Source organism: Felis catus, chromosome D3 (genome assembly GCF_018350175.1).
Source record: "Felis catus isolate Fca126 chromosome D3, F.catus_Fca126_mat1.0, whole genome shotgun sequence".
Classification (NCBI taxonomy): Eukaryota; Metazoa; Chordata; class Mammalia; order Carnivora; family Felidae; genus Felis; species Felis catus.
In genome coordinates this window covers 72,523,149-72,542,874 of record NC_058379.1, presented here as the reverse complement: position 1 = coordinate 72,542,874, position 19,726 = coordinate 72,523,149, and the positions used below count along the sequence as shown (strand labels likewise).

The following is a 19,726-nucleotide window of genomic DNA, read 5'->3' as shown; positions in this document are numbered from 1 at the left end:
GTCTTACAACCTATTACAGAATATAAGAATGCATTATTTGGCTGGTTCTGGTGGGCGGTAGACAAAAAAAAAAAAAAAAAAAAAAAAGAACAAAAAGAGAAAGAAGGGAGAGAGAGAAGGATTGGGGAATAGTAGGAGGTGCCAATAAAACAGGCAAGTAGAAATGTATAATATGAGGCAGGATATGCATGTTTAGAATTCCTTGGATGGAGATGCAGATTTCAGAGACATAAGTTTGTATTCACCAAAGCCTTGGCTATACTATACACACTTTTTCAGATAAAGTAACAAAGAGAACGAAAAGATCTATTTAAGAAACGGCAAATAAAATGTCTGCTAATAAGACTGAGAAGCTCTAGCCTGAAATTGGAAAGAAAAGTGGGTAGGTGATCTTACAAAAGACAAGAGGAAAGAGAATTTAAGAAAGAGGAAAACAGGACTAGAACATCAAATGACACACAAAAAAGATAACATAATCTTATCCATTGGATAGTACTGATAAGGAAACAATCTCTGAAGACCTAACTTTTTTTTTTTTTTTAACTATGTTGGTCTCTGATGTTAATGTTGGATGCTGCATTTATTTAGATCAATGTTTCAAAACTCTAGCTGTACATTAAAATCACTTGGGGAGCTTTTAAAATATAGCATGCTCAATCCTTTCTCAAATAAATTAAAACATAAATCAGTTGAGAATCACTGATTTGAACCAGTTGAATACTAATAAGCTGGAGCAAAACGTAGTGTAATAGTGAAGAGTATGAACATGAGTTTTAAATCCTAGCTCTGCTACTTCTTGGTTATTGGACTCTGGGAAAGTTATTTCCCCTAGAAATCTCTCGTATCTTTATTTTGAGGTGGAATAATAGGAAGATGGAATCCCTTATAATACTGAAGTGCTTAGCATGATGCCAAGCATATAATAAATTCTCTCCATTCTGTCCTGAAAATCTCAGTACAAATTCTTAAGCTGCCTGTTTACAATCAAGGAATCTAGGCATTGGCATTATCTAGATCTCCTTCTTTGCCCTCTTTTTTTGTTTACTCTTTTTGAAGTATATATATTTACAAATTGATGCTCGGTTCTATGCAGAGTACATGAGTAAAGCCACACCCTAGAATGGATTTCAAATGGGAATAACAACAGCTGATTTGTTTTAGTTCTCACTGGACATCAGAGACGTTTCTCAGCAGTTTATTATTACATTCTACAAAAGAAGTTATATTACTATCCTTATTTTTATGGATGAGAAAGTGACCTTAGGAAAGTTAACTTACCCAGGTATCTCCCTCAGAAGCTTAGGGTCCTAACCACCCTGCTCTACTGCTGTGTGCATGCAAGGACTTGGGAAACAAAAGAAACATAAAGGTAGGATGTGAGCACATTCTGCCACATCGGCACATACATGCTCTGACACTTTGGAAAAGAGCTCACATTTCCTTTGTACTTTAGAGAAAAACACAGTGTAGTAAATCTGGGCCCTCTGCTATATGGATTTTGAATATTTCGGCATCCTGTTTCCTGGAAGTAATTTCACTGAAAGAATCAATATGTATGGAATAGAAACTATCTTAAGGGTTTTGCTCCCTGTTGAGTTGAGTCCAATTATGTCAACTTGATAATAACAATTTTGTTTTAATAAATAAACTAGGCTTTTGACGGTAAAAAGTATTGCCTCCCATACTTCTATCTTACCATTGTGAGAGACTGGATACCGAACATACAACTTTTAGTAACATATGTGGAGAAGGTTTCTTATACATGCACTGTCACTTTGGCACACAGAATTTTATTGCTTAGATTAATTTGCATTTCTTAATATGGAGCAGACTTCCATTTTTTCCCTGAAAAAGCAAAATTAAGCTTCCTTTCAGAGTTGAAAACACATTCCATTGTTTACATTGACTATTTGATGAGATTCATTTCAATAAGAGTGGAGAATTTGGGTAGTATATGACTTATTTTATCCCTTACCAAAAAATATGTACTTTTTCCATCAGAACTTGTTTTTATTTAGACAACTTCTATTCTGTTTTTTTTTTCTTCTTAAGCTTATTATCTATTGATTTACCATATGCTTATAAATAACTGTTTATAACATAATAAAAAAGTCATCATGTAAACAAACCAAAATCTAAAAAAGCACTGAAATAGAACCAATGAAAATACATCATAACACTGAGGGGAAACAGAAAGAGAAAATTAGAATGAGCCAGGCTCAGTTTTAGAAAGTCAGGCAGAGTGACAACTCAGCATATAAGATTTTGGGGAGATTTAATACCCCTCTTCTTTTTCTGTATTTGTCAGCTCAAATGAAAATTCTGTTTGCTATTGCACTAAGAGCAATTTCCTAGAGAAAACAAGTCTTCAACTTAAATTTAAATCTCATTTGGAATTTTCACGTTATCTTTTCATTTTGGAAAATTCAGAAAGTAACTCACACAAAGTAAGTGTGCCATCTGAACTGTAATTTCCAAGCTTATCTCTGTTATCACAGAATGACTGAATTACTTTGCTAATTTATAATAGTGCTATCCACTTGTATGAAAAAAAAAGAAGAAAAAGGAGTGACTCTTACATGTGCCTAACCCAATGGTTCAAGTTAATTAGACTATAATGTGCACATTTTTAGTTATACAATATTTTTCATAATAATTATATGCTATGGAGACATCTATTAAAAGCCTAAAGTGATCATTTAAATGCAAAATCCCTGATAGAACTCCATTATATTTTTCATACTAAATTAACATTACAGGCTTCTAATGGATGCTTTAATTAGGCATTGATGTTATCAGCAATATTTGGCAAAATAAAATGTGTCACTGTGAAATATTCATTAAGTTCAATTTCTGTCAGTCAATATTAAGTATTTTATGAACCTTATGATTTAAGTAAGAAGCTAAAAGCTAAAGTGAGGAACTAAAAACCTCTTTTGTATGTGCCATTCAAAAATACATGGTCATTAGGTGTCTTTTGTATTTTATAACTGCCAAACAACCAGCTTCTTGTTAGTCATTTATGCTCAGAGACATTCCATTAGAAGGTTGTCCTAATGCTCCACAAGATGAAAGACAAAAGGTCTATACTAATTAAAATACACATCCTTCAAGAAGCAACTCAAGTGAAATGTGTGTGTGTGCATATTTGTAGGCACCTTTAGAAGAAATTCCATGGTCAGTGGGGGGCAAGAAGAGACAACCAGAAAGCATCAGGGAGTACACAGAAATTCTGGGACAGAAAACAAATACACAAAAGGCATGGACAGTACACACGAGGTAAGCAATCGCAGGGCAAGCGGAGCAATGCTGGGAATGTAGCAGAGATGCTTACCGGTGATTTTCCCATTGGCTTCCAAGGGAGGCTGCCAACTCACAATGACAGCACGAGGCTTCCCTTCTCGAGTAATGACTGTCAAATCCTTGGGAGCAGAGGTCGGGGCTACGAGAAGAAACAAAGACAAGGCCTTGTCATTGGATGTGAAAGAAAACAGACGTTTATGAGACTTCTAATCATGATGTTGACACTCAGAATCCGTCGTGCAGTATATCATGTTTATCCTACCAGTTTCGATTTATTTCAAGTGTTTTAATTAAACAAGCAAACAAAAATACAGAAATTAATGGTTTTTCCATGGAAGTCAAATGACTTCCAAAGGTGTAAATATGGAAAAGAGAACGGAGTATGTGTGAATACAGAGAAGAAAAGTATAACGGATATTTCCAAGTGAGCACCACACTAAACATTTAAGAATTATTATAAGAACAAAGAAATGTACACATACTTAGTGAGATTGATGGCTACCTGTCTCCAAGAGACAGAATTCTGTACCAACTGTAGGATTTATAAATACAAATGTCACCTAATTCTATATTTTCTTAAAAGCAAGAAGAAGAAAAAAGAAAAGAATGTACTTAAATGCATTAAGATGTTTTAACCATCTTGCCTAGGTAAACATACTAGGTTATCTCCTAACAAGAAGGCAAAAGAAAATATTTGAAAATGGAAGAGGTATGGAATCTATGAAGGCCTTAGTATCAGTCTGGCGTGGAATAGGAAGGCACGAAACTCTGCCTTTCTTAGAGTTACTTTTCCTACATGTTGTTGAGGGGAGGGGCAGAATTTATCACCCCAAAATATGCCTCTTTGGCCTAAAGACTATTTTATTTCAAGACCACAATAGACATCGGAAAAGCTCTGCAAATTTAGTAGATGTTACCCTTTTATAAGAGAAATTTTATTTATAAGAGTGTCTCCCTCTAGGTACCAAGAAGAGAATGACAAAATCTCTAGAAACTTTTATTAAGGAGAAGGTAGGAACTTAATTCTGCATTACAATGACACTCTTGTTTCTTGTGATTTGCCTGAAAACCTCCCATAACTGGCTTCCCACCCCACAACATACTCTTTTGTTTTTTTAAAAAAAAATTTTTTTTTTCAACGTTTATTTATTTTTGGAACAGAGAGAGACAGAGCATGAACGGGGGAGGGGCAGAGAGAGAGGGAGACACAGAATCGGAAACAGGCTCCAGGCTCTGAGCCGTCAGCTCAGAGCCTGACGCGGGGCTCGAACTCCCGGACCGCGAGATCGTGACCTGGCTGAAGTCGGACGCTTAACCGACTGCGCCACCCAGGCGCCCCTACTCTTTTGTTTTTAGTTGGAGATTGTATATAAGGTGACGGCTTGGGACATTTTAGGGAGTAACAGTTTTCTGGGTATCCTCAATGTATACAGGAGGTATACATGTTTTTAAACTCCTGTTTGTTTTTCTCCTATTAATCTATCTTTTATTATGGAGGAGTCTCAGCCAAAGACCTAGAAGAATAAAAGGAAAATTATTTTTTCTCTCACATTGTGCTCAACAAAATTTTAAATATATTTTATTTTTAACATTTATTTTTTTATTTTTGAGACAGAAGGAGACAGAGCATGGGGGGAGGGTCAGAGAGAGAGGGAGACATAGAATCTGAAGCAGGCTCCAGACCCTGAGCTGTCAGCACAGAGCCCGACGGGCTCGAACTCAAGGGCCGGCGCAAGATCATGACCTGAGCTGAAGTCGGATGCTTAACCGACTGAACCACCCAAGCGCCCCCGAATATATTTTAAAGGTGGCAGTACACTGGCCAAGCCAGTCCAGTATCTTCCAGGCTTCTTTAGACCTGCCTTTTCACTGTCTATGCTTTGAAATGCAGTGAGTTTTCCTTCTAGGCAATGCACAATGCTCCGAGTCGATTATTGATAGTCTCTTTTAGTCACCCTCAGTTTGACCTGGGAAATTTTGGAACATATCTTAAGTTCTATGAATGGGTTCTAGAGGTATTTCCAGATCTCTGCATAAGAATGCTTGTGTATTACAAGAGAGGTACAGTTTGGTCCTAATTCTGAATTCTTCGCTTTTACCATTCTCTTTGGCTCTTCTGTTGGCCCTGTCATGGGGAATCTGAGTTACAGTACTTCCAGTTTCTCTTCCCGAATATAATTTCAAGTGAAGGAGACACCAAACATTTCCATCTAGCATAACATTTATTTCCAATGCCCTAGTTCTCAAAGCCACTAGTATTCCAGGTTAACCAAAGCTGCACCTAATCATAATATCCTGACAAGGTACTTAATATACTTAAATTAAAAAAAAAAATGAAAGCAGGAAGAGAATACATAGGTCTAGCGTAGTTGAACCCTGAGTAAAGAAACTACATATGTATATGGTTTAATGAACCAAGAATGAGGCCATTCTTGCAAGAAAAGTTCTGTTACAGCAAAATATCAAAGAGGCAATACTCTCTTAAAGATGGATTAGTCTCATAAAGAGTTCATTGAAGATATTTTCTAAGCCATAGATAGGAAGGTAACATATAGTCACAAATTGACTTAGAGTATTATACCAAGCATAATAAGGAATTTTCGGATTATGGAAGCAATTAAAAGATCTGTCTTTCTAACTACTCAGAATAGTGTGTGTTTTCTTAACTGGGTTAAAATTCAACTTGATGGCTATTTAGAAAACAGTTAAATGGTGATGATTAGACTGCTTCACTGAATCTGTTACTATTTTCAAAAAAGATAAAAATGACTTCAACTTTACCTAACAAAATAATACACTGAAGAGGTGGTTATTTTTAAAAAAAAAACAACCCAATAAAACTTTTCTAACAGCCAATCTATTTCAAGTGTTGTGCAAGTTTTTCTTTTTCCTCAAGCCATGTGAATGTTGGTGAATAGCGATTCTGGTATTGCAATCAACAGCTTAAATGTTTAGGATTATCATATAAGCTGCACACTGTTTGGACAGGAATGTGGCTCTAACAACTTCAGGGATGTCTACTGAATCCAGCAGAACGTCTCTGGTCTGTTCCTCTCCAATCTCACAGGTTCCGCCCAGAGGAGACCTTTTAGAAATTCTTCACTGACTACCAATCTTCTTTGGATTAAATGTAAATAAATAACAAATAATAAATACCAGGCCCTGATATTTACACTTCACTTTCTTTTACAGCCTCATTTCCCCTTGTTGTCCCATGATTCTTGTGGTCCAGTCACTCTGAACCATTCACAAGTGTCTCTAGAAGACATCTTTCTGATACTTGCTCATGTATTTTTGTACATGTTGCTCCTTTCCTTGGAAGTTCCTGGAATAGGTACCTGATGATCCTCCCTGGCCATAGTTCAATTATTATTTCTTTTGTGAAACTCTCCTTTATTTCTCTAGACAGAATTTATATTTGGCTCTGTTTGTTCAGATTCTAACTTGCCCTACACTCTATGGTTGTATTTCTTATATTATTTCAGTTTATTTTTTTGCATTATTTCATTATTTCAGATGTCTTTCTAATTATTTATATTTTACTTAACTAGAATAAAATTAAGGATTTATCACCTGGACAGAATGAAATGTTTTATTTCAAGGATTTACCAACCACTCTTACCCTTGTCCTAAACAATTCCAGTACAAGAACCTAATTATGTGGCCCTATACAGTCTTTAATGTTACTACAGAATTAGAACCAAACGTGGTGTTATTTCATTCAGTTCATTTCTTTCTCACAGTTCTAAAGGTCTGAAGACACTTGTGAATTATTTCTTGCTTCTCATCATCACCCAGAGATCTCATCCACATGCTATTTACACTTTTGTCCAGATCATTATCTGTTTTGACAATCACCCTGCCTAAAACCACTCTCTAGCAGTTAATATCTTTTTGTCAGAAATGGGTCTCACTGCTAGTACCCCTACAAGGCTGTGCAGTTGATGAAAAATCAAGAGAATACATTTATCAATTCAGATTTTAGGGTGCATTTTATGAAAGGGAAAAATGAATGAATTTGCTTGCTTTAAGAGGAAATTACTACTCCTTCTCTTTCATTCAGGGAAGACCTAATGTCTTACTGGTTTATGTTTAACTCCTTTCATTTCCTTTTAAGTAAAAAGGAAGAGCAGGGCCTTTATTCTCCCCATGGTACATAATTCATTCAGCATGTCTCATTCTTCCTTTGAAGCTGTGAACATTGGCATCTAGGGCAGAATTCTAGGAGAAAGAGTTAATATACGTAAACATGTAAAACAGAAGAAGATGAAAAAAAAAGAAGGATGTTGAAATTAAATCCGACAAACTAGAAAACTTCTTATAGAAAGAAGTATCCACAAAAATGTAACAATATTAACAGCAGACTCTCTGAGTTAAAGTAGTAGCTTGGAATAAGGGTCACAATTGCAATGCCATGGGACAAATTCTAATGGAAAAAGAAATGCAACTTACCTGAGAGTTTTATTGGTACAGCTTTATTTTTAATTTGGAAATGTGTGGTGTAGTTTACCCCTAACTAGAATACCATGAAACCAATCAAAAAGCATGTTGATTCCCTATTCTTCAGATGTTGGATTTCTGTGAACTATAAAAGCCAAGTGTACTGCATGTCTGTTAAGGTTATGAATTCAATGTTTATGATCCATAGTAAATGTGACTGGTAAAAATTTACAGTGAGTTACATTTTCCTGCGAGTGGAACTATTTCAAATTGCATGAAGGTTTTTCCATTGTGTTGTCTTATTGCCAAGGAGTGAACATAACCACAAGGAAACTTCTTCCCATACCCAGTTGTGGTTACTTATGGTAAACATTACAATGTGATTATGGCTGTAATGCAATGTTTTATTTTGTATCTAATTTATTTCCAAAAAAGTAAATGCCCACCATGACTACTAATCAAAGACTCAAATGTTTTGGACAGAGTTCAGTGCATGGATTTCTGCTTTCACTTAAAGGAGTTGAGAAAAAAGATTTATATTCATTTAGATCCCTGGAGTTAACACCCAGATTAAAACCAGATTATTCAATATACTGAGGACTCATTTTCTTCTTTTGTAGAGTGGAGAGGATAATACTAGATATGAAAGTACTTTGAACTACAAAGAATAAACTATTTCCTGCAGGATGAGGTGGGACTTAGACATCATAGTGCACATATATTCTGATATCCACAAAACCTGGGAAATACCATTACCAAATGCCAAGAGTCAAAGTTTCGAAGCAAGCCTTTCTTCACATACCTGCTTCATATGTGGTGGCATGGGCAGTCATGCTCCATGTGCTTGACCTTCTGTTTTTTGTTACCATGACCGAGAACTCATACATCGTGTTGGGTTTGAGGCCTGTTGCTGTGTAACTCAGAGATGTTGTGTCTTCTGACTGTACAAGTGGGACATAAGCAAAGAGAAAAAAAGATGAACTCTATCAACTTGGTAAATCAAAACATGTACAGAGACTATCAAATAACCAAAAAAGAGTCTGTTTCCAAACAGCATAAAAGCTGTGACACAGAACTGGCTCTACTTCCCTTCTGCCAACCAGTTTACACTGGCTGATTATATATCTAAAACACGGTGGATAAAATCAGATGTGACGTTGTCCAGAGGGGCAGCCAGCTGATCAATTTTCCAAGGAGGGCAATAACCAGTGTGTCAGGACCAGTTCTGTTTGCTTCTCAGTTCCGTTTTTAAGGTAATCTTCACTGACTTTAACTGTAATTTGTTTGTAATAATCCACAATACATTTTATAATAATCAAAATACATTTTATGTATTTTAAGTAGCTCATCATGATTGTTTTTCACTAGTAATAAAATTAGTTTTTAGAGTTTTACTACTTGTGATTTAAAAAAAAATCTTTAGAGTACAAACTTTTAGTGATCCCAGAATCGATTTGAGTATTATAAAGAAAAAAGACAAAAGCAATGTTGTAGTATGTGGTCTTCTTTTGTTCAGTGTTCACATTAAACACACATTTAAGTATGGTCACTGGAGCAACTGATTAGGAAGGGAATGACAAATTGGGTAAGTATTAAAAGATTATATTAGTGTTAATATTATTTGTCTTTTGAAACCATTCTTTTTCAATTAAATAGCGGGTTAAAGATATTTTAGTAGAAAGTAAATTATCTATTTTTATTACTTACTCAAGAAATCAAAAGGGTAATGAAAAAAATACGTTAATCTTCCAGGTTAATACATATTTTCAATATGATCAGGCAAATTTAGCCTATTTATGCCTCTATGATACTTGTAAGTATCAGGTTATGCTTGGTATTTAAATCTTGACCCTCCTCCAAAGTTTCATATTCATTTTTACTTTTATATTCACTACCTTTGTTATATATTTATGTCTAGAAAATCAAGGAAAGATCTTTTTCCCCACCTATGTCACACCTATCTCCTCCCATACTACTGTAGTGTGGTATATCTTTTTTATTGTACTATGAATCCTTAGATTATAGCTATGAAAATCCTACATTTCATTACAAAACCAAATAAATATTTAACTGTACTAATAACATTTTGATGATGTGCCCATCCATCCTATTAAAGTGATAACCTCATAAACATCTATCAGAAGCTCTTCTTTAAAAAAGCTATAAAAATGTGGGCCCTAAGTAAATGTAAAAATACATTGTAGACTCAGGAAGATGGAATCCCATCAAATAAAACACAACATAGGCAGCTAGTATCTGACATGCTGAAATATAACTTCCAATCCTGTCTTCTTCACTATCACGAACACTTCTAAGTCTTACAAATGGAAATAAGGGGAGAAATGGGATGATGATGATGAAATACTTCAGTTAGGACAAAAGGATCATACTTTTTATAAAACTAGTCTCTCTGACAATAAAAATCACTGGTGTTTGGGAGACCACTAAGTAATATTGTCCTTGTTTGCGTTTTAGAATGACATACTTGCATTCTGTAAATACCATGAATTCACTGTTTTCTCGGGAACTTCATGGAAGGTCGTTGCTCAGAATAAATCATTAGCCTAGAAGTACTTTGGAAATTCACGGTCAGCTATTTTTGTGAGCACAGACTACCCAGGTACTACCTCTCTGAGCCTCAGTTTGCTCATCCATAAAATGGAGATAACTGTAGCACTGACCTCCTGGCATTATTTAAAGTGTAAAGTAAAACATAGTATCCAACCCAGGGAAGCTTTAGATAAATGTTAGCTACAGGATTTCATGCATTGTCTAATGTGATATTTAACTTTACACATGCATTAGGTTCCCTATTGGGAGGGATATCTTGAGGGTGAAACTGAGTCTTGAAAAACTCTGTACCTTCTGTAATACCCATGTTATATCTGGTAAGCACTAGTCAATACTCAATGAATGGGTTTTGAATAGAAATTTGTATAAAACATCATGTGATTAATCATTTTAGTAGAAACTAAATTACAGAACATTGTTCCTTCTGATAAGGAAAATCAAAACAGAGTTTTAGACAATCAAAATATAAATGTCTGGATTACGGCTTGATATGGATTACAATGAAGTAGAAGGGTACTCCCGTGGAGATAGCCTAGAATAACGCCATAAGGTCATGCAAGCTCTAGCTGTAGTTTCATGGGAAATTGTTTTTCAAGTTATACAACCTATCTATGTCTTCATAAAGGGATCTACATACATGCTTAATTACGGAGAAGCTTATTTTTTTTACAGTAGGTGTGAATAATCTAGTCATATAGATGACAAGGAGATTGAGTAAATTCAGTGACATGACAGGACACAGCAAAACCAATGCTTGTGCCCATGTCATCTGACTCCATGTACTGATTTTTCTGCCTCTATCTTGTGCATGCTCTGCCTACCTTCCAAAGCTGTACTGGGGAGTGAAATGAAGTAATGGGCATGAAAGTAGTTTGAAAAGCTCACAATGTAAAATCAAAGCACTCCATTACCATTATTTGTAAAACTTAAGTTTATTGTACTACTTTCTAGGGGACTAGATACGTTCTGTATTTATCTTTGCTACCCAACGTACTCCACTCTGTCCTCTCTCTTCTTCACAGGGTGTAGATGTAGAGCATGGGTGCATAAGAAGGGGGACAGAATGTTAGTAACTAAAAGCCTTAGGTCAGGGAAGATGGTGGGAAGAGGAACATTTAAATCTTTGTGTTCTATTCCCAGATATCAATCCATGAGAGAAATCAGCCTCCACTTACAAAATAGCTTTTGGGTTGAGTCTGACTTTGCAGGCATTCTTTGTGAGATCAATAATTCTGTGTCTGCTGTATTAACTATTCAACTGAAATAATTTGCCTCAAGAAATTTTGGAACTTAAGCCATTATGCAGAGAACAATCATTGTCCCTCAGAACATTTCACATACTGGCAAAGCACCCATTGCCATTCTGTGAAATGAAGGTATCGAGAAAGTACAGCAATTATGAACATAAAAATTTTAAGGTAGTCTTTTAAAAGCAAACTTAGAATTGGGCAATCTGTATATAAAGAGAGACTTAAAAAATGTTCTCATGTATTTCATTGGTTGTCCTATCTGATAATGTTATCTTTATTTATAGTTCTGCTGAGTCTTAAATCTAATACTGCAAGGAGATGGATAGGGTACTTACAACATATGTTACATCAATGATACTATTTGGACTTGCCTGGAGAGTTTTTCCAAATACCTGACCTAGCAGGGCAGCAGTAACAAAGAAAGCTTTTTAAAATGGTTTCACCTAAAAACTGATATATGATGAAATGTGAGTTTTATGCCACTTAAAATTTCAAAGAGACTAGAAGGAGATCCAGCATGGCTACAGGAAGAGAGAGAGGCAGATTTAGAATATTATTGGTGGGATTTTGCTTTATCTCCAGGTTCTTTAGAGTCTGACACTCCCAAAGGATACTGTCATCCCTGAAATCACCACTGGCTAGAGGCAGGATTAAGCAAGATGGCAGTTTAGTGGAAAGAACACTGGATAAGATATCAGGAGGTTCAAATTCTGAGAGGTATTGCAGTAGAGTGGTAAAGAGAAGGCACCTAAGGGTCATATGAAGAAGCAGGAGGACCAGGATTGAACTATTGGTTCCTTGGTTATTTGGTCATTGGGTACCATGTATGATCTTATTTTTAAAGCTACCTTCTTGATCCCAAATCCTCATCTTGTAAAGCTTTATATTTTAAATGAGCATTCATATAGTATCTCACATGAGTAGCTTATGAATTCTTTGAAGTGTAGCAATGGAACTGAGTGTCTTACCCATTGCAAAGTTATAAATAATATGTTAAGTAGCAACAACTAAGCTGTGTTTAACTGCCTCTATAATCTAGTGCAGTTCTAGGTGCACAGTAGGTACCTGATAGTCACCTGTTGCTTTTCTCATTTTTGTCTATATTTTGTGTACTGTTTGTATATACTAATATTGTGGCAGGCTTAGGAGGTAACAAAGTTGTGCCCATATGTAACTATTTGTTGGAGTTACTTAGGCTGGCTGACAGAGATTTAAAAGTAGTGAAGAAAATGCCTCAAATATCTATCTCTACAGAGCTCTTAACGGAGTTATGGGATGAGTCAGTGAAAGGGGTTGGTCTCATTCATATTAGTCAAAGGGGAGTGTGCACTGTAGTTTTCTTTACCACATGAGGGTGTTTCAAGGCTAACTGAGGAAGTAGATGCCAATGGCTTCGAGTGCTTTCTAAAGACCTTATTACAAAATCTTCTGTGTTCCCAGTCATATTCGCTGTCAAATGAGTCTCTGTAGCATTAATAGGGTTGCCTTTGGTGTCAATCTACAGTCCAAATAAAAAGAAAGACACCAAAATCTATCCAGAAAACTAATGTGGAGCCCTGCTATTTTCAAAGAAAAATGGCATTCCCCTGTACAGAATCAGATTATTTATACAGACGCAGCATCTGGTGGAACTCAAATAACATTTTGCATTTCTTAATGTTTTTCTACCTTGCCTTAGAATTGTTTCCTAAGATACAATTATTCCCATTCTAATTTTAGATATTGAGTTATTAAAATGCCTTGTTTTCCACTTAGTGCCACTGCAGCAAAATGACTCATGACAGCCCAGGAAGCATTTAAAACAATGTATTAAGCAAATGACAGTTCATTTCAAATTTTACACTATCAATTAGAACTTCACCTTGTACTTCGCATTCGCAGAAAAGCTGGTCCTCCACCGGACAGTGTAAAGTCGCACTTCAGATGTTTTTTGGTTCTTAGGGACAGAGTTGTCTGCCCAGCTGACCCTCACAGCATCGTGGGTAAGAGCCACAGCCTGTACACCTACTGGTGGGAGCATGGGGGTGGAGACATCTGGGACCGAGGTGGGGAAATCATCAAGCAAAGGATAATAATCAACTGGGTCAGTGGGATCTGGGTTTAAAAACCCGCCAAATGAAACAAACAAATAAATACATAAATAAAAGAGTTAAAAAAATAAATATCAGTGGTAACACATCACAATGAGTTAAATGCATGGCAATAATGATGAAAGGGAACATGAGAAGAACAGAAAAAAATACAATTAATTCAATCGGAAAACTCATTAGAAACAGTATTGCTATGTTATAAAAATAACTGACTCTTTTCTATAATTCACTCATTTCCTTACAGTGGTTTTATCAACTCCACTTTTGGTGGTCACTTCTAGTTATATATTTTAAAAGTCCATTTTTTCTTGGAGTGTTGCACATTGCTTCTTACAATGTTTAGCATAGAACTTAACAGTTTTATAAATACACAGATAAAATAGCAAGATCCAAAGGAGCGTTTGGTTTATTTCCTGCTGTAAAGGAAATAAGTGCCTATCTAATATCTGTTTGCTTATGTTTGTTTATTTTTCTCCCTTTCTAACTTGATTTGGTTTCCCTAACGCTTTCATTATTGCTTAGCTTATATCTGCATAAGTATTGTTTAAGCAAGAAACAAACAAGAAAGACCAAAGGACCCTTCAGTCCTTAGCACTCTGTCTATGGCTATGATTGCATAAAACTAGGCTGACCAAGTCCATGGTCCACATGGTCCAATGATGTGTTTGATAACTAGGTTTCTTGTAGCACTTGGTACAGCAGGTTTTCTCAGATCGAAATCCTTAAAGAAAGCATGGAAGTGTCCGTTTTACCCACATTCTCGCAGAGTAATTAGATAAGTTTTTAGACTTTTAAGGCATACCTAGATTCTATATTACTTGTTCCAAAATGTCAGGTTCCACGGAAAGACTTTATGTTATTGACGGGGAGACAGAACGAACTGTGTGAGGTACACACATGCTTTGATCCATTAACATAATCAGAACCTGCATAATGCTGTGTGTGGTTTTATAAAATCCTCTAGAAAAATTGTGTACTCTTTTTACACTGGGGGTATCAGAATCAGAGGAGCTTATTTTCTGACTGTAGTAAGGGTCCAATTTTGAGTCTTTGATTTTATACCTAGGACTTTTACACTTTTGAAATTTCACCTTTAAATCATGTAATATTGTATTCTCACTAAGAAAAAGGAGCCTTCAGGCTGGGCCTATGATGACCTGGTAAAATGTGGAATATCTAAAGCAGTATACATACAGAGCTTATATTTTTAAATAGCCTAGTTCCAAGCACAGCAGCTGCTGGCTGGTTTTGTTGATTACTTCACTTTGTCCACTGTATTTCAAATGCCTATCCCCTACTCATTGCTCTGTTTTCCAATGAATTATTTAGTAGTTTACTGGGCTGTGGTCTTTGGAGCAAAATATAAAACCCGAAAACAAAAACAGAACAAAAGGAAAGGGAAAAAAAAAAAGAGAAAGAGAAAGAAAGAAAAATGTGTGTTTAAAATTTAATGACAGAGCCCAGGCTTTCCATATTTCCTTTGATGTGTCTTTTTATTAAGGGCTCCTTTAAACCCAAATGGATTTATGAAATGATGAAAGGGGAGCTGAAGAGCATCAAGGAGGATCCTGATCAGTCATCAGGTTGTGCCCTGGTGGCAGGTGTTTTGGCCAAACTGAGGCTGGTGCTGCCTCACTTGTTTCTATTCTTAGCCGACTTTCCAAGAAGAAGGTTATACACACAGGAAGACCACTCTGAATCACAAACTTCTTTGTTGACCGACCTATATAATGTGTTATACCTGATTTGTTGTTTCTTTGCTTAATCTGGCTCTTAAACCTATATGAATAATAATAATCTTCCACAGGTACCATATATGAGGTTTTGAAAAGTAGCAATTCTACTAAAAGAAATGTTAGCATTCAGCCTGGCTGTTTTTGGATTGTAGAATACTATATTTTTCATGACTTGTGGAGTTTCTTGGAGTCTCAGTTCCAGAATGCGTTCCCTAAATTCCAAGTAATGTTGTTTATTGGTATTTATCTATGGACTTACATAATTTAAGAATTTCTATCTCTGGCCAAGTTTTTCTTGACTTTTTTAAGGCAATTTGTTTTCGGGCATGGCTTGTCACTTATCTCCTTTAAGTTGCAAATTTGTACCATCAAATACAAGAGCCACTAATTACATGGGCAATTTAAGTTTGAATTAATTAAAATTAAATACAATTAAAAAATCACTTCTGTTGCACTAGCCAATTTTAAGTGTTCCATGGCCACAGAAGCCAATCTATCATCTTGTATAGTATAGATATGGAAATTTTCCAATAGAGCAGAATGTTCTAGTGGATGGCAAGCCCTACACTAAACACATAAATGCCACATACACTGCTAATTATCTTTCTCTCAGGAGAGAAACTGCTTGAGTAGTTAAGTTAAACATATTCTTTTGTTGCTGAACAACTTTTTCCAGTTTTCAGGTGCTTTATATGCTACTGATTTGCAGTGGTTATATTCAAGAGTAAAAACTAAATAAATCAAAAATTAAAAGGGCAAAACATAGCCTCAAAACTTTTGCTAAAAAGAGAAGCCTATTTGGTTCCTAATAGATGTTTTGGTAAGAGTTCATGAATTTTTGGCTAACACGCCAAAGTTCAAAGCAAGCTTTGAAAATAATAACATAATTTTGCATCTGGATTATACTTCATTCAGACATTGATGAAACAGTTGAGAATAAACAAGTTCAAACGACACACCTCTTTATTCCTTTGCCCTCTTCCCTTATCCAGGCTCAAAATGTCTTGTTCTTGCAACAATAAGAAATAAAAAGCTCTACTGAAAACTAAAAACTCTTCACATATCCATTTGACCTGGTGAAACTTTCCTCAGCTCTAATACTAATATATTCAGGATGAAATGAGGCTCCAGAGTGTGCCAACATCTAAGAGCATATACTTGTAGAAAGCATCATGGCCTGATATTTACTCCAGCCTGATGCATTTATTGCCTGTGATTTTTTTACTTACTTTATGCTGTCCTCTTCCAAGTCTTCCCAAGGGAATACTTGGGAGAAGCTCAAAGACAGAGAATGTCTTCTCTGTGGCATTATGACACATTTATTGATAGAATTTCTCCCAGAGCCTTAACCTTTGATTCCATTTATTTGTCCTTTGTTCTCCATGATGCGGGGAAACACTATAAGTCTGCCACATCCAAGAAAATTGTATACTTTTCCTCTGGAAAGAACTGGTTTTATTCATTCCTCTTCAACCCCTTACTGACTCTGCTTCATTTAGAAAATGCCTCGCACAATTTCTAAGTTTTGGTATCCATTTATTTCCCAGATCCATTAGGATTAGAGTCCAATCAGGAAAAAAAATAGTCTTATGGATCACTGGTATTTTAGACACCACTCTGGGAATGCCATATGCCGAGGATTAAACAATGACAATAAATGTGAAGGCAGAAGTTAATGTCCCAAATGGTTCTTTTGAGCAACTTATCTTCAGTTTATCTAAACTCTACTATTTTTACTACTACTACTACTACTACTTTCTGCTCAAAAATTGATTTTTTGGGGGGTGGTCATCTAAGTGTCCCTTCTTTGTGGGCTCTACTTTTGATAAGAAAATAGTTTGAAATAGTGACAGTATTACTAATTTGTGTGGCCTGACCACAAGCTCAAAGTCCTGTTGATGAGCCGGTGCTCAACATCTTTCACCAGAGGCAGGAAAAAGATGGACTAAAAAAAAATTATGGGAAGGACAAGTACAGCTAAAGTAGCTCGTTATTTCCCAAAGAGTCCTGCTGCTGGCAGAATAAGAACATAAGGGGAAATGAAAGTTCTAGATACCTCCATCACATTATGTTTCCATTCTGGACCTCCACATGCTTCATCTCTCTGTGTTTAGAGATCGTATGTTTGACAGTAAAGATTCTCTAAGGTAATACTTCTTATGTGCCCTTCTGGGGAGACATGAGTCCCTTGGGTAACACAATGAGAGACCTAAATGGTCTCCCCAGATAAATGAATATATTGACACATACCCCAAATTTTGCATACCATGTTAAGCAGGTCATAGACCTTGAAAGATTCAAGGAGACTGTGGAATAACAACTTTGCCTTACAAGAAAATCTGGTTGAAATCAATAAAGTGATGGTATATTCTGGGAACCATCATATGAATTCATTTTACAACGGTGTATTCTTAAGATAGTCTATGAAAGGAGATAGTGAGTTTGGAAAATAAACTGTACAAAGTTTACATACATTTAGGGGGTAGCAAAAGATCACACTATTTATTCTATTTTAATTTATTTCTCCTTGCCAGGAGGCATCTAGTAATTTTCCATGTCCTCCAGTTCTTGCTATGAAATCCTGCTCTCAGATCCTTTATTCTCATTAAGGTGAAGATAGCTGATGAGTTAAATGAGGTCTGAGGCTTGTGAGTTTTGAAAGGGGGCAGGATCGAAGTGTTCATTAAAAAGATGGACCTCTTGAGTTTTACTTTCAGATTTTAGACATAAGGCTCTTGGAGGTGATTGTGTGACTTTCTAGTGACTCTGAACAGCTCCCCCCGGAATCTAGTGATTCTGAACAGAATAAGGGGGTACTTAATTCTATTTTTTTAAAGCAAGTTTCATGTCCATCATGGAGCCCAATGTGGGGCTTGAACTTATAACCCTGAGATCAAGACATGAGCTGAGATCAAGAGTTGGACACTTAACCCACTGAGCCACCCCGGTGCCTTGTACTTATTCTATTTTTGAGTAAGTCCAGCCTTACTCCACAAATAGTCTCCATAAATGTCCTGGATCTCACTCCTTTCTGAGTTCCTTGGGCTCTTTTTCTCTTGTGTGCTGCCTTTACACTCCAACTCACATAAGAATTCCTAGAGGTGTTAAACCTCAGAAGCAGCAAGTACTTCCAATGTCATGATGCTCTGGGCACTGTTAGAGTGACCTGTAGTTCCTGGTTCAGGGAAAGGCCACCCGTATGACACAGCCTAGTCCAAACCAGTCCCAGGAGGTCAGTCCTTCCTTGTGATATTAGCTTGAAGGATCTTCTGTAGAGAAGCATGTGGCCATCTGGGCATTTGGTGGCTTTTATGTGGAAACTTTCCTGCCTAAATTGTGCTGGTCTGCAAGATGAAACAAGATGCTCAGGAGAATGAAGAGTGGTATTGGGGAATCAAAGTATGAGCTATTGAAGAAGACAGAGAAGAAGAGATCCCTATTCTTGAAGCCCACATACTAATTTATAGACTGACTTCCTCTCAATTTTGAAAACCAAGAAAATAATGAAATATGTGTGTGTATATGTGTATACATGTATATCCAAACACACAGACACACACGACACACACACACACACACACACACACACACACACACACACACACATACATACTCATAAGGCTCAGAACATGACTACATACATTTTGGTTTTTTTCTTTGTATTTTGTTTTATTTTGTTTTAGGCGTTTGGTTTTGTTTTTGCCACCACAACTCAAACACTGACTACCTTGTCACGAGAGGATTAACTATTTTAGCTTACCTGTTATAGATCTGGTGGTGGCACTTTCATAAAGAGGAACTCCTTCTCCTGCATTGTTAAAAGCTTTTAGGGAGATGACATAATGGGAACTTGACTCTGAAGAAAAACAGAAAGAAAATAAACATGTTGATTTATTTAGTGTACTGAAATATCCAGGATAAACATTTTCCCCCAATACAATTTAATATGATCTATTAAGTAAATTGTTGCTTAAAAATGAGTGAGTTTGCTTTTGGGAACTAGGTGGCAGTGGTGACAATACAGTTTTTGATCTTCCTGAATCTCCACAAAAAAAGAGACTGAATGGGGGTGCCTGGGTGGTTCAGTCAATTAAGCATCTGATTTCTGCTTAGGTTATGATCTCACGTTTCATGAGTTTGAGCCCCACATCCGGCTTTGTGCTGACAGCTCAGAGCGTGAAGCCTGCTTTGGATTCTGTGTCTCCCTCTCTCTGCCCCCCCCCCTCAAAAATAAATAAACATAAAAAAAAAGAGAGAGACTGAATGACTAGATAGAAAACCAAAAGCATCTGGATAATTACAGCAAACATAGGTGATGAGCTGTATATACTCTTAA

At 36.2% G+C, this 19,726-nt stretch overlaps 1 protein-coding gene across 4 annotated transcripts in view; it reads right to left on the bottom strand.

Moving 5' to 3' along the window:
• Positions 1–19,726, bottom strand: part of DCC (DCC netrin 1 receptor) — a 1,150,608-nt gene that overhangs the window by 114,173 nt on the left and 1,016,709 nt on the right. For 3 of the 4 annotated variants that reach the window (XM_045042312.1, XM_045042313.1, XM_019815281.3), the window contains exons 16-19: positions 19,151–19,246; positions 13,426–13,658; positions 8,546–8,684; positions 3,335–3,442 (exon numbers count right to left, since the gene is read on the bottom strand). In XM_045042312.1, coding sequence (XP_044898247.1) covers positions 3,335–3,442; positions 8,546–8,684; positions 13,426–13,658; positions 19,151–19,246 — 576 coding nt within the window. The remainder of the gene's footprint in view (positions 1–3,334; positions 3,443–8,545; positions 8,685–13,425; positions 13,659–19,150; positions 19,247–19,726) is intronic. The other variant, XM_045042314.1, reaches the window with a different exon arrangement.